Source organism: Eublepharis macularius, chromosome 2, assembly GCF_028583425.1.
Source record: "Eublepharis macularius isolate TG4126 chromosome 2, MPM_Emac_v1.0, whole genome shotgun sequence".
Classification (NCBI taxonomy): domain Eukaryota; kingdom Metazoa; phylum Chordata; class Lepidosauria; order Squamata; family Eublepharidae; genus Eublepharis; species Eublepharis macularius.
Genome location: NC_072791.1, coordinates 147,394,715 through 147,410,764, shown reverse-complemented (window position 1 = coordinate 147,410,764; position 16,050 = coordinate 147,394,715). Strand labels below are relative to the sequence as shown.

Sequence of the window (16,050 nt, the reverse complement as noted above, 5' to 3'; positions counted from 1 at the left end):
CCTGGAGTGCCATGACACCGTATCTAAAAAAGTGATGTACAAGAACCTGGTTAGATTAAGAGAAAAATATTCTCTGGTAACTAGAGTGATAAGACTGACAGTCTAATCCCTAGCATGTGTTTATGGATGTAAGCTTCACTGAGTTCAGTGGGACAGAGTTCAGTTAGCCACATTACAGCTGATAAGCTGAGGAAACTTGCAAAGGTTTTTTTTTTAATGCACCAGTGTTGCAATATTGCAACATTGTTGTTTGGGGTAGTGGTAAGAGTGGTGGAACTCTAATCTGGAGAATCAGGTTTGATTCCCCACTCCTCCACCTGAAGCCAGCTGGGTGACCTTGGGTCAGTCACAGCACCCTTAGAGCTCTCTCAGACCCACCCACCTCACAGGGTGATTGTTGTGGGGATAATAATAACATACTTTATAAACCACTCTGAGTGGACATTAAGTTGTCCTGAAGGGCAATATACAAATCGAATGTTGTTGTTATTATTAAAAAACATTTTAAAAGAAAAAAAGGATTGCTTGCTGTTCAACCAATCAGGACTCAGAAGGAGAAAGGGGAGGGTGAAAGGCGGGGCCAGGGCCAGGCCTCGCACCAAAAAAAAAAAAAAGCATTCCGCACTTCAAAAAAGTCCCAGTTTGACTTTGCTGGGAAAAAAAACATTGGGAGATGTGAGCTGGGAGAAAAACCGCAGAAACCCCAGGGAAAAATCGATCCTGCAGCTGATGCAGCCTTTCACTATGCAGAATGTAAAAAAGTCTGGAAAGCAGTTTGGAGACTGAATTGGGGTATTTTAATTATGTGTGCAGAACTCTGGAGAGAAATCGATGCAGTACGGGCCCAGGCATCATAAAAAAGACGTGTGCAGAAAAGATCTCAGTCTATATCTGAATCACAATGTGGATATATGTTCAAGTGTTTACACAACTAGACAACTTTTGTTCAGCATTCAGAACAGGTCATGTGAATTAGTCTTTAAACCAATATGCTGAGAAAGTGTACGTCATTTTTTACTGTGCCAAGTCAGAGTGACAAAAGGATCTAAGAAACTTTGCAAAGGTGTTTTTTTTTCCCTTACCAAGGTCAGATTGATGTGTAATGTAAATAAACAGTTGCTCAAAGTCCAAAGATGAGGAGTTAGAACAGCACATGTCATCATCATGACTATTTGCCAATCCTGGCACTAGCAGAGCTAGTGGGGAGGAAAAACAGCAAGAAAGGCTGAAATGGTAAGGCAGCAAAAAAGTGACTCTTGCAGCTACTCTCACAGAAAAGCCTCTGCAACAGTGGCTAGTAGCATACAACAATGCACCGATACCATGCCAAAACAGCATATGAAGCTATGATCTCATCTGCACCTTCTGATGAACATCAAGAATCTGCGGATGTGGTGCCTGCTGTCACTCCAGCACCCCGGCTTTCATATGTGCCTGCTTCCATCAACAATCAGGAGGTTGCTGGGGAAGCATACACTGCCAGAAACGCTGAAAGAACTATGAGTAAGCCAACCAAGTCTGGGCATAAGGACATTATGAAACTAGCTTCCAGCTTCATCAAGCATGGTCTGAAAGATAATGGCTGCGCATATTTGTCAAAATGTAGGAAATGAGCATGTCTTAAGTTTCTAGAAATACTAACACTATTTTTGATATTCTGATAAGTTTCTCCCATTGCAAAATAATTTGAAACTATTTACCAGAATGAGACAATTGAGAAGTAGTGACTAAGGAGATATGATGGAATACAAATATGTTCAATAAGTAGATGCATTTGGAACAGTCCTACCATAATGAAAGCATGAAAGCACTGTCTGTCAATCTTGACTAGTGGACAAACTGGGCAGATTTCTTCTATGGAAAAATCAGTATCTAAGGCCAATGAAAATATAGTCGATGCAGTTTGTCCCACCCCCCTTCCGCACCGAAACCAACTATGAAGGTATGGTCAATCTCAGTCTACAAATTACAAAGTCCTTGTGTTAGTTGGGGAACAACACAAGGACTTGATATTACATACGTAATGGGAATTTTGTGCCTCCCAGATGCAACCACAGCATACAGGGACAAGTGGCTGTAGCTCCCCCACTCCCAACTGTTGTTTTTGTGTCCTCAAACCCCCTCATGGAGTGGCTGTTAGCTTCACTGTGAAACTTACATGCAGCCATTAAGCCAATAGCTGCTCCATGGGATAGTTTTGAGGATACAAAACAGAGTGTGGGGAGGAGACTAAAGCTGCTTCTCCTTGCATGCTTCAGTCACAAACAAAAAAGAGACAGTGTGCATCTTTTCACATTGTGTGATGTGAGACACAAAACCCCTATCACACTTGTAATACAAAGTCCTTGTAAGAAACACAAAGATTTTGTAATATGTAGATGTTGTCCAAGTTCCTGCAAGAACGTAACTGCTTTTTCCATTGACAGCACACAACTGGTTTGTGGGACCAAGAAGGACTTAACAGTACTTGACTCCAAATGCCTGCAACATCTCCAAAGCATTATAGAAAATTCCAGAAATGGATTCACCAAGAATGCTGATATTTTGGCATTATTCCTGAGCTGTGGTAGCACTTGTGGACTGAACCAGAAAAGATAAAATATAAGTAACAATAAAAGTTAAAACTGGATGTTGTCAAAGTTGCCTGCAACAAGAGCCACAGTGGCAATCTTTTTAGCTAATTAAGGGGCACTTCATGAGGATGTTATGAGAAATTATGATTTGTCTGAGATACAAAGAGAACAAATTTTGCCTCACTGTGTTGTAGTTTTTGAGGTATTTTACTCAAAATGTGAGCTGGGCTGGGCTGGACTGGGCTGGGTATTTACAGCCCAGCCCAGCTCACATCTGGTGTTGGAAGAGGGCTAAGAAAAAATGTTCTAAGCACCAGAGCACAGTGACGTAAGGTGCAGGAAGTGGCAGAAATTATAGGGGGTTATAATGTAAGTGGAGGAAAACTATTGATGAATAAGATCAATTATAGGAAAGTGTACATTATGTGGTGGTGATACATACTTCTTAGGTTTACCAGGTCCTCTTACACTCCCGGTGGGAGGCATTCACCTTCTCTGTACCCCTCGCTCATGCACAAAGCACATTCATGCTCCTGCTCTTGCGCGATGATGTCATTTCCAGTGATATCATTGCACATGTGCAGGAGCATGCACACGCTTTTCAGCAAGCTGAATTGGGCCTCAAATTGGTCCATTTCGGCCTTCTGTGAAGTGTGATGACATCACTTCCAGGAAGTGGCATCGACCCGGGAGTGCACCTACAAGGCTTGTTCCTGCACCTTTCCCCACGCCAGCCAGGTAAAGGTTAATGCAGGGGATCCCCCCGCTACCACTGGGAGACTAACTACCCTAGTACTTCTCTTTCTGTCACAATTCCAGATTCTTAGAGCCTTCCAAATGGTGTTCCAAGTCCTCAAGGGGCTTCTTCATTTTGCTTCTGAAGATGTAAGCTGAGAAGCATTGATAGCTTGTTCTGACTTGTTTGCATTTCACATATAAAATTGCCCACATCTTTCACAACTTAGGAATTGTGAAAGTTCCCAGCCACTACTTGTTCAATCGCCTTGCTCAAGGAAGGTACATTTGAGACAGGATGGTAGCTATTCAACACTGCTGGTTCTAGATAAGGCTTTCTTTAGGAGTGGACACACCAGAAAGTAGAGAACTGAGGGTTCAGTGCAGGAGTGGGGTGGAGTGGAACAATGTGACTACCTAAGCAAAAGTCAAAGTCTAATATCAATAAAAACTGTTTCCAAAGCAGCGAACTTCATTTTTGAGAGCAGGGAACCTTTGGGACTTTACAGGAAAACTGATCCTACAAAACTAGGATGCAGAGTGAGTGCAACTAACTCTTAGTACCTTGGGGAAATTATTGGACTGGTCATGATAAATACTTGGGACATGCCACTGAGTTGTGAATGGGAGGGGTAGTACGTAGTAGTTCCCTGAGTGCCCATCTCAGTTTTCTGGGCACAGGATTATGTCTTTTTCATTTGTAACAAATGGTAAACTGTTGTTGTTATGATATTGTTGTTACATTGTTCTGTGAGTGCTGAGAACTTCCAGAAGCAATGCTTCCAGCTTGTGAGACCACTGGAGACTGATGGTATCTTTGTAATATTTGCTTTATTTAAAAACATACTAATATAGCACAGGTGCAGGCAACAATACACGGGACAGAAGACCCAGAGAAGCAGGGAGGGGGTGGGGATTCTGCAACATAGGGGGCTTTGAACAAATCAGAGCTTGCTCCCTGCCTTCTGTGTCTTGCTCTCACACTAGTGTTTCTTCATGGACACAGCATTTCAGGTGTTACATTTCTGCTGCTTTTACCTCATGGTACAGCATGCTACATTTGATCCTCCCAATATACGTGACTGCCATTTTGAGTGAAAGAAGTAATATGCGTATCTTCCAGCTACAGTATACACAATCTGAAACCTGCATGTATGAGGGTATGTGCACCAAATGCATCCATTAACCTTTTCACACAAAATAATGATTGCACGTACTGATATGATTGCACAAAACATGCTCCTCTGGTATCGTTACACAGTAATGCCAAAAATGTAATTCCCGAATAAGTGTAACTGTGCCCTACTCACTGTGAGGCAAGGCAGCATCATTATCTCCAAACTCGGCAGGGATGAACAGAGCTCCTGGATGTCTATCTCTGTGCTGATTTTTGGCACCACATTGATAAAGCAGTAGCTAAATATTCTGGACACTCAAGTCTCAGAAAGGAATAGTCAGCCAGCAGCCACAACATTGCTGTTATTAATTTATGTAACCAAATCAATATGCTCGGCTTATATAGCCACATATATGTTTCACACTTCCATAATTTCTACACAAGAATCACACTGACTGGAAGAAGAAAGAAAGGAAATACCAATTAACAGTCTTCGTTCAGCTGGAATATTCACCTGTAAGCATATCAAAATAGTTACAAAATTTCCACATGATTGAGAAAACTAACATTTGTTATACAAGTAGTTTGAGACATCAGCAGTACTAGAAAAGTAAAGGAAGTAGCATTTGTACACCTGTCTCTGGAAATGAGCACAAAGGATATCTGTTAATTTTTAAGCTCTTCCCATACTACACAGGAAGCTGAAAGTTGATATACAGGTAAATCAAGAGGCTGTAACTGCTAGAACAGCCTGAAAATGGTGCCTTCCTGCTACACACTGAGGATACAAAATTTGCCCATAATACAGGGCAACACTTCAGGAAGAGGGGAAAAAAAGCAAAACCATAAATGATTCAAGAGGGCTTTCTACTCAGATAAGAGGGCTGTACTGTAAGCAGGTGGTCTTAAATTGATGCTTCTCTAAAGAGATAGGGACCATAGACTTAACCACTGTGTACTATCTATTGCCTTATGTCCTATATGTTGCTTTAAGTATGTGTTACTACGTACTATCTGCTGCTTTAAGTATCATCTATTGGGTAGTTCTATGTTGTTTAATGTCAGTCCTAGAATTGCTTATGCTCGGTTTCAGGATTTCTTCTACTCTGTATTGGATTTTTGCTGATGTTATATCTTTGCAAATTTGTATTTATATACCCTATGGCATTGTTTATTGAAATGTTGTTGATATTGACTGTACTGATCTCACACTACATAATCCGCCTGAGTCTCAGTGAGAAAGGTGGACTATAAATGACAAATAACTAAATAAATAAATAAAGGTAAAATGGTGGACTCTTGGAATTTCATTGCCCCTTCACAAACACAATTCATCCTTATGAAGAGGGCTTACTGTAGCAGCTGGGAATGTTGATATTTCTACACTTGCTGCATGCAAACTGAATTTTGAAAGATTTGTTCATACATTCATAGAGGTAAAGGGTACTTTCCCATAATGTCAGAAATACCAGGTTATCGGAAAGATCTGAAAACAGACATTTGTAAATCTTTTGCCCCAAAGCAGTTAAGCTTTGGGCAGACATGAGGAGGCACTAATGTGGGAGTGCTTTGCCCATCATGTAATGGTTAAAGGCATACATTATTTGTGCAAAAAACAAACGGGCAATGCTGAAGCTGAATCAAGATTGCAGACAGCTCCTGTATCATGTGAATATCTACACGAGATGCCTCAGCGCATGTTCTCCAAGTGCAGAGAGATGCAATGTTAGCCAGGAAGAGTAGTTTAAAAAGATAGAGCCAGTGGAGATCGCTCCTCAAAATGTTTGTCAGTTTCATCTTTGCCTCCCTGAAGACTGTCAATTTCACCTCTCCAGTCTAAAACTGTGGGTTCTAACCAGAGGGCAGTGAGAAATGGAAATTGACTGGAGCTGCCTTCCAGACCTGGGCTTGAACCTAGTGAGGGTACAATGAGCTGAAGTTTCCCTTCTGGCATTTCACGGATCCTTCTTGGCTGTCATTGCATCTCCCAACATGTGTTCTTCACATGTCAGATGTCTTGTGTAGAGAGACTATAGCATTCCTGGCCATCTATGGGAAGTATATTCTTTATCAGAGATGAACATTGTACAACAGGCATTAGAGAGAAAGATACTGCTTTATAACTGGCTTGGTGGGAATGGTTTGTGCCATGGTTTTGATTAAAGTTGTCTGCCAGAGTACAGTAACTTGTACTCCCCTTCCTGTATACTGTTAAGTGAACCCCACAACAACCTTGACACCGATCTATGTGGCATTCAGAGTCCATGATAATTTTCTGAAACAAAGGATTGATATACAGATATATAATCTTCTGACATTGTTTTCTTCAGTGCAAGAAAAATACACTCTTTCTATTGATGAATTCTTTTCATATCTGTATAAACTCTCTGTTGCAGTGGCTGAAGCACCCAGTATGAACAATCAAACATTTGTAATTATTCCTCCACCTGGCATGACAACAATCCTCCAAAACCAGGCTTTGTTCCCCAGTACCATCAACCAACCTCCAGGAAAGGTCCAGGATACTGACCAGCCACTTCAGACAATGTATCAAATGGACCAACACACTGGAGGAACTGGGACAGCTGGGAACAGATACAAGGGTCATGGAGACGCCGTCCTGGGAGGTTGCCCAAAGGTGGTGGGGGTAAGTGAGAATCTCCTGACCTCTGAGGATTAAGTGAATATTTGTTGCAATGTGGGCACATGGGATGAATGAGGTCGAGTAGACAAGAAAACCCTTGAAAGTAAATGACAGACCAATCTTCATCTATGTGTTTTATCTGATTAAAGTGCAGTTTCCCAAGTAGCCCAGGCCACCTGTGCCTTGGCAGCTGCCCATCTGTACCACTCCTGCCCTGACTCCAGCCCTGTGTCCAAGCGCTGCTATAAGAAAGCCTAGCCATCTGCTTGACAAATTGTCTGTTCAGTCTTATGCAATGACTCCAATCTAATATACACAGGATTGTACTGTGTGGCACCAATGTAGGGAAGAAGCTGCTCCAGTTAGCCGCAATGACATTCCAGCATTTAAGATACCTGCCAAGCATACGAGATTTTTGCACTTCCCACCTCCACTCTTTTTCTAGAATAGAACTAACCTTTCTGTGCTGTTCTTATAGGCCATAGAGATTCTCATCGGCCTGGTACACTTGACTTTTGGAAGTCTCTTGGTTATGTTCAGTGGACTGTATATATCATACATCATGTATCTGAGATACCTGTACTGGGGTGGAATTTTGGTAAGCAGCACCAGCTCTAATAAAAATTAAAGAGACTAGTATATTTTATTATGTATTTATTAAAATACTTCTATCCCACCTTTTGGCAAATAGTACCCTCAAAGTGGCTTACAAAAATATAAAAAGTCACCATATTTTCAATTAAAAAAATAATAAAATACCATTGACATCATTATAGCAGCTATTTGTCTGGTGGCAGATGAAGGCAAGCAAAAGTTTTTCTCATGCTCCAATAGAGGGAGAATGGCATTGCTCAAGAAGCTCAAGAATACTGAATTGATTTTAATTATTTTAAAATTATGTTTATGTTTTTATGATTTTATTATGTTATAATTTGTGAGTTGCCTTGAGAATGTTTTTTGGAAAGGTGGCATATAAGTTTTCTAAATAAATCCTGATATAGTATTTTAGCCTTTACTGAGAACCAAACTAGATAAGATGCAGGGAGATCTATGAGTGTCTCTCTGTCTTGGGGAGAGTTAATGCCCTAGATCTCCCCACCTCAGCAGATTTTTCCTTTCAGGCAACCTGCATATTTCCTTCAATGGGGTGAACAGAAGCTTTATGTGTACATGTTTGTGTGCTTAAGATCTGGAAAACAGCATGGAGGGAAAAGTTAAATCTCCATCCCCTCACATCATGACCCCAATCCAAATTGAGGCCTCTCATTTGCTATATTGCTATTTAGCAATAAAACCATGATGGAAATCTGAACGCAGGTCTTCCAGCATCTCTTCTAGTTTAACATTATACCAACTTATAAAGTGACAATTGGATGCAAAGTGGAAAAATGGGAATTTGATTTTCTAATTTCTGTTGTTTAAAAAATCAGAGATGACCATCTCCCAAGTGTTTTCAGTTCCATCAACATCAGATCTCCAGCTCTTTTCAACGAAGGTTCAGGTTGGAGTTTTTAAGATCACTGCTTAAATGATCTTGCAAACAATCTCCCATGGCCTTTAAAATAAAAATTTTCTTAACTAAAAACTTTTAAGATCTCTAAAATAAATCTTAAACGTTTTTAGTTAAGAAAAAAATATTTTAAATTAAATACAACTGATTTTGCATTCTTTGAAAGCTTTATGATTTTATAGTGTGGCTTTGCATTAGTTTTAACTGAGTCATGTGATCATGCTGAGCCTGTGATCATACTTGTAAGCTGCCTTGTGCTGAACAGTAAAGGTGGAATAAAAATATTTTAAATCTTAAATGTGCCATCTTGTCTACCAAGAAAGGTTTGCTACAGTGTACATGGTCTCCCTATTTTATTTTTACAACCACCTCATGAGGTATATTGGCGTCAAGGAGAGGGAATGGCCCAAAGTCACATTTCCCCTCCCCCCCTCAATATAGGGGCCATTGAATCGATCTTCACCAGCTCCTTGACCCCAAGGATAATGAGGGAGGGCATAAATTTTGTGCTGTAGCCCCCCCAGCTCTGTGAACAGCATGCCATTTATTATCCATTTTGTACTGTAGATGACTTTCCCCGTCTGAATTCAAAATGATGTTTTACTCTGATATTAAAATTTCTTTTTCTTATGTGATTCAGTTCATCTTTTCTGGATCTCTCCTAGTGTTCACTGCACACTATCAAACATCCTGTGTGGTGAGTTCAATTTTTTTTCATTATTAATGTATCTCCTGATTGTCTGTCAGGAATTTAAGAACACCTTACATCTAGACACTTGAGTAGGTGAACTCTTCTGTGCATTAACAATGTAGACCAGTATATGTACTTCAACTGTGTTCTGATACCTTCTGTGTTGTCCCATATTTTATGGCATGGACACGGTTCAGTAATGAAAGCAGATAAAAATAAGTAGGCTTAATGAAAATTGCAGGGATCTGTTTTGGTTCATGGAAAAGGTCTACATGCACCAGGGAGTGATACCCATTTAAAGGCATAACTAAAGCATCTCAGAGTAGTAAGCAAGCTTTCAAGTTTCCCAAAAGTCATTAGGCTTGGTATTCATTAGACAAAAGAAAAAATGGGAGTGGAGAAAGAAGTGTTGGGCATGGTAGAACAGATCTCAGTCTACAGTATCTCTCTCTCTCTGTCTCTCTCTCTCTCTCTGTGAAGTGCTGTCAAGTCATAGCCAATTTATGGCAATCCCTGCCGAGTTTTTCAAGGCAAGCGGTGGTTTATCATTGACTGCCTCTGCATAGCAACCGTGGTTTTCCTTGGTGGTCTTTTATCCAAATACTAACTGACATTGACCTTACTTAGCTTCTGAGATCTGACAAGATCAGGCTAACCTGGGCCATCTAGGTCAGGGGCTGTAGACTGTGGCAGAATGAAAATAGAGTACAGAAGGCAGAGGAAGCCACAGCCTTCAGTTTGCGAGATGTGAGCAAGGCCGTCAATAACAGAACATTTTAGAGGTTATTAATTTATGGGGTCAACATAAGTCAGAAATGACTTGATGACACATAACATACACACAAGGTGCTGTCATCTTTATGGGTTTAAATCAGTTATTCTTAACCAGGGCAATATGCCCCCAAAACAGGATGTGTGGAGAGCAAGATTGTGCATGAGTGTGCTGGCCCTGCCCCTTCTTCTGCATGATTGCCAGCTTGTGAACATGGCACCTGTGTGTGGAATACCCACGTATAAGCTCCCATCCCGTAACTGGGGTATGCCGCTGTCTGAATGTTCCTGATCATGGGTAGGAAGCTTATGCATGGACACTTGTTCTTCATGTTGGTGCCATGCTCTCAAACTAGTGATTGATTGGAGGCTGGGTGTAGGCTCAGCATGTTCATACATGCTCCCGCTTTCCCTGTATTCAGTCAGTATGTGGAGTTGTCATATCCAGAGGGCTACTGCCAGTCAGAGTAGACCAATGGTCTGACCCAGTATAAAGCAGTTTCATGTACACCGGGATAGATCAAGAAGAAATGGCTATTCTATCTTTGAAAATATAAAATTCAGCAGTTAATCCTGCACAACATATGGGACTCCTGAAGAAGAAGAAGTAGTAGTAGTAGTAGTAGTAGTAGTAGTAGTAGTAGTAGTAGTAGTAACAACAATAATTGCACTTATATACCAGTATTCTAGGCAGATGACTGCCCCACTGAGAGCAGTGAACAAAGTCAGTGTTATTATTATTTCCCCAATACAGCTGAGGAGCTGGGGCTGCAAGGAGTGGCTTATCCAAGGCTACATAGTGAGTTCATGGTAGTAGTGGGATTCAAACCAGCAAAGTGCTGATTCACAGCTAGGGATCCCAGGTCCCCTAGTGGGGATGGGGGACCCCAGCTCCCACCCTCCACCTCCTGTCACCACTCACCTTTGGCTGGTGGGGGGAAAAGTGGGGAGAAAGGCATGAGAGTGGGCCTCCTGGGCCTACTTGGTAACGACCAACAGAAAATCACCAAGTCTTCATGCTCTGAACAGGAAGAGAAAGTTTTTAGTGGTATCAATTAATGGAGAAACATTCCTTGTTACCACATTCAACCACTCTACTGGCGTGTAATGAATGTTCTACTCCTGTGCAAACACACTAGTGAGTTTCAAGGCAGTAAAAAAGATGAAAAATGCTTCCATTCCAAAGGTAGTCACAGAGGCAGGATGTCAATAATCTGGTGATCTGTATTGCTGTAATAACTTGGGTTCTGGGTGTCTTTGTGTTTGTGGCTTTCAGATGAAATGCAGCCTTGCCCTGAATATAATCAGCAGTTTTGCTTCAGCTATTGGGGTATTTTTTTTCCTTGCTGACATACTTTATTTCCCTGGTGATCAGTATGAACAACATGCAGTGGACTGGGTAAGCATATGGGAGGAGTTATGAATTCTTAATTTATTTCAGTAGCAGTTGAAGTCTGAATCTAAGGTCTCTTAATCTGGATATGACAACCTGGTTTGTTTGCCAACCTCTTACATATTTTATATTACTAAGTATTATTTACTCACTTCCTCTATCTCTAAATAGATTGCCACAAAAAAAAATGGTCAACTGTCACTGGTGTAATGTTTTTGGGTCCATAAACACAGACATTGAGCAAAGGTAGCTTTCATGAATTACTAGTTGCTGTTAACTAGCACTCTCAATAAGGCAATATCTCTAAATTACGAACTCTGTTACCACAACTATTAGGAAGGCAGGAAGACAGGTGAGGCTAGTGAGATAAGAGATTTTTCTTTGTATAATCACAGGAATCATAAGTTAGGCTTTAGTTAGGAAGGGAATACATTTGAGTTCTCTGGATTTGGAAGGAAAGGGAGAAGCCTTTATATTTTGTCACTTACTTTACTGTTGCGTTTGTGTGTTGTGGTGCTGGATTCTTTAATCTGTTTTTTTCTCCTGCTTCTTTTGTCGCCTATGTGTTATATCAGTCTGCGTTCTGGCTCAAATGACTCACACGACACCTGTCTTGGGTTAGAAAATGGCCACAACTTTATTGATTACAGCTAGATGGAGCATTGGCCCGGCATCTGGGCACGGATCCCCGTTGGCATTGGGGGCCATCCTGCCGAACGATGCATCTTCCGCCAGTCCCGTGCTGGCCCGACACAGCAAGTGTCATCCCCCACCAGCACATACCAGGCGGCCTTCTCCTTCCAATCCATCGGGGTGAGCAGACCTGTGGCCGACTCACCCTGTTGGGATCCGGCCCAATGCCACAAACCCGCCAAACCCATAAAGTCACAGACAGTCCTCACTCCCTTCCATTGAGCAGAGGGTGGGTGGGAAACGCGCTGCTTCTGCCGAAGTCCTGGGAGGAATGGCACCCACCACGCTGCTGACCAGATGTGGTCTGGGCACTCCTACCCATCCTGGGTGTGACGCCTCCACTGCGTCTTTCACAACGGCGACAACTCTGCACGCTGGTGATTCAGTGAGCTCCTTTTCTGTTGGTTTGTTATTTGGCTATGGATTTTAAAATCTGTTTTGTTTTCTTTGTTTGAGGGTGTTGGCTTTTGACTTTTGGTTCATTTGGTGACTAATTTTTTTAATTGTAGGCCACTGTCTGTAGTTTTAAATTTTTTAAAAAATTCATTTCACGGTGCATGTATTCTGTGATGGTTGGTTGTTTTGTGCGTTAGTGCGTTTATATGCTTGCAAGAGGTGTGTGCCTGTGAGGGGCATGGCTTCAACGGACCAAGCTACAAGTGACAAATAACACTTGAATGGCAAGTGAACAGACTTACATGTATTCCTCCCTCACTACGTGATCAAGTGGAGCACAAGTGGAGCGCAAGTGAACAGGGAGGAATACACATGAGTCTGTTCACTTGCCGTTCAAGTGTCATTTGTCAGTTGTAGCTTGGCCCTTAGTTTTAATAAGAGGTTTAAGAATGAGTGAGAGGAGATCCATCTGTCCAAACCCAAGGATATATCCAAAATCAACATTAAAATTCTATGAAATCATGGGTTTAATATTTCTTGGAATCAATATTCCAAGATAAGCAATAACATCTGGGCACCACTGAAAACATCCATCTGAAATCAAACTCTGTGGTATATTGTCTCCCAATGGCATCAGTTCTGATTTTGTCCAATTAATTGAATAACCTGACAAATCACCAAAATTATTAATCACGCTCATTAATTCAGGAATGGAAGACTGAGGTTCTGAAAGAAATAATAGAAGATCATCTGCATAGAAAATAATTTTAAATTCTAAAGACTTGTATGTTCAACTATGTATATTATTATATTGTCTAATAGCACAAGCCAGAGGTTCCAAACATAGATCAAAAATAAGAGGAGAAAGTAAGAGGGAAGTTTTCCAGAACAGTGAGGGCAGCTCATTTTTACTGCTCCTTGTAAAGCGTTCTGTGCACATGGACACACACACACACACACACGGTGCTATTTTGACATGGGGAAATAGCTTGAGGGGGGAGGGAGGAGCCCTTTCTTCCCCTGCAGTGGCATTCTGAGGCCATTTATGCTCTCCCTTATTTTTAACAGCCATTCCAAACCGCTTCCATGTGGCTGCAGGAAACCCAGGGAACTCTCTAAAAAACTGCATGTCTAGAGAAACCCTGAGCCTCCTAGCAATCCACTTCCTCCTGCCGGCCAGATTCCAACAGGCTTCTGACTAGCAGGAACAGCTCCACCAGCCTACACTGTACAAATGCAATGGTGGGGGCATAGAATTGTTTATTTGCCACCACTGCTGAGCTTTGACATTAGCATTATCAGCCCGTGTATTGTGGGATCCATCCCAAATCTTCCTCCATTGTTGTTCAAGTCTTGTCTTTTCCTCACCTGCAGCCCCTCAGCAAACCATGGACCCCTCAGTAAGATAAGACAAATAAGTATTAAATAAACTTGGCTAAAATGAGTTTAATCATTCTTCTATTTGGTTTTTCTTTTATAGTGATTCCATAATATTACAAGCAGTTTTAACTTGCTTCCCTTAAAAATCAGCTCATGTAATACTGAAAATACCTCCATTTATGTATCATATGTTTGTCAAAACCCATTTTTGAATTTCATATACATAAAAATGGGAAAGTATTTACAGTTTCAAAAGCTTCAAAAGAAACTGAAACCTGCTTGTTTTTCAAAACCAGGCAAAATAATGATCAATGCAAAATGCTTACTATTGTCCTGATGGATCTTGCTACCAAAACAGAATGTGGCTCAATCTCTTTGATTATCTTTGACTAAATTACTTCCTGTGATGAGTTCACTTGTTGGTAGTCACATGACTATAATATTATCTGACAGTATGGCTTTTATGTTTGGTAGAAAATGGCCCAAGGACTTTCAAATACAATTTTGTTCTTCGCCATCCTGGAGTTCTTCATTGGAATTATTGCTTCACATTCTAGCTATAATGCTTTGAGCCACCAAGATGAAGAGGTAAGTACTCTCTAGACAGAAGAAGAAAAAAATGTATGCTTTAGCTAAATTTCTTTGGAAAGCAAGATTGGCTCTAATTTTTAGGCTTGTTTTGTTGTTTTTGGTTTGCTTCTGGAATCTAATTTTACCTAATGCTCATTTAAACATTTCTTCAGTTAAATTTTTGCTGATTTTTTCCCTGTTTATTATTTTTATCATATTCCTACAAACCAAATCAAGTGTGTGGGATAGAAATATCTTAAATATATATTTTATATTTAAAATATATCTTAAACTAAAATATATCTTAAATAAATAAATAAAATAAAAATAGCTTAGCTACAAAAATAAATAGAGTTGAGCTACAAAGGCAACATGGAGAGGGTGGGGAAGAATGCAGGAAATTGTTACAGTAGCCACAGTGTCCTTGCAGTTCTCCATTATCATCTGTTTTTCAGGCGATATGTCTTGTGACAGATTTGAAAGATGAAGTCATGACACAATGAGGAGTTCTTCTGCCAGTAGCTGCTCATCTGCCTCATGAAGCATATGTCTATATAGGTGATGACGACTCTGGATGGTAGGCTGAGCAGAAGACCCAAGAAGAAAAGTCGTATCAAAATCAGCTCTTCCAGAATGTCAAATCAATTTTAAACTATAGTTTGTGCTTACTTCTTCCTTCACGATCATTTGCTGATTCTGAGGAATCTTAGCCTCCAGTCAGCATCCTTGATGTTTATACTATGCAGAAATCCTCAAGTAACTAGAAGCACCTGTTGAAGTTGGATGTAAAACCTTCATCCTAAATGGGGTGTCCAACATTTGCATTGTCTTCCAGTTGTTTTTTGGGTGCAACATAGCAGATTACTTTGGTTGGCAAGAACACTTCCAATACAAGCTCTTAATGAAAGGGGAAACTGTCAATGATTTCAGCACGTTCAACTGCGGGAATGCCTTCATAATGCATTGAAGACCACATCCACGTGTACTTTTGTTTTACTGCATTAAAAAAAAACTAATTACCAAACTGGGAGTGACAGAAGCATATTATGAAACATGTTTTCTCAAATTATGTCTGTCTGATTATACTGCTGAAGAAACATGAGAAGGCATGCTGGGAAGGCTGTTTATATTGTCTGAATGGAATAAAAAAGGACAGTGCCTGGCCTAGGTATTGTGAGGCATATGTACACAAGTAATTGTTATGTTAGGACTGCTACCAAGTTCGACTTTTCCCACTCTAACAGAGACTTTGTACCACTGGATAGTGTTGGGAATTTAATTAAGCTAAACCTGAATGTTTGGGGAAACTACATTATATAAAGGGGAGGAGGCAGAATAAACAACTGTAAATGAACAATGAATGGTATTTGGGGGAGGAGAGAAAGTAGGTGCGGTCTTATAGGAAGGTGTAGGCAGGGTTTTATTTATTTAATCCCCTATACTAGCACGAGGGCTTCTTCAAAACTTCACAGTGACCATTATCATGAGCCTTACTGAGAAATGTTTAATAATCAATGCAGTTTTTTTCTGTCTTCTAGGTATTTGAGGGATCTCTTTGTCCCTTAAATAAAAATCCT

General features: G+C 40.6%; 1 protein-coding gene across 2 annotated transcripts; it reads left to right on the top strand.

Annotated features, from left to right (window-relative positions):
* The first annotated feature begins 3,763 nt into the window (after positions 1–3,763).
* On the top strand, positions 3,764–15,497 carry LOC129324672 (membrane-spanning 4-domains subfamily A member 15-like). 2 transcript variants are annotated; one of them, XM_054972030.1, is made up of 7 exons: positions 3,764–3,848; positions 6,822–7,072; positions 7,548–7,667; positions 9,220–9,276; positions 11,318–11,440; positions 14,378–14,491; positions 14,929–15,497. In XM_054972030.1, exons 1-7 carry the CDS (start codon positions 3,842–3,844, stop codon positions 14,974–14,976), a joined length of 720 nt encoding a protein of 239 aa, XP_054828005.1. In that variant the 5' UTR covers positions 3,764–3,841; the 3' UTR covers positions 14,977–15,497. The 2 variants fall into 2 exon arrangements, with proteins under 2 accessions (XP_054828005.1, XP_054828006.1); XM_054972031.1 differs by lacking the exon at positions 7,548–7,667.
* The last annotated feature ends 553 nt before the right edge of the window (positions 15,498–16,050 follow it).

Coding starts and splice junctions, on each gene's coding strand:
- LOC129324672 (XM_054972030.1), top strand. Junction 7,073..7,547: donor GTTGCCCAAAGGTGGTGGGG/GTAAGTGAGAAT, acceptor CTGTTCTTATAG/GCCATAGAGATTCTCATCGG. Junction 9,277..11,317: donor ACTATCAAACATCCTGTGTG/GTGAGTTCAATT, acceptor TGTGGCTTTCAG/ATGAAATGCAGCCTTGCCCT.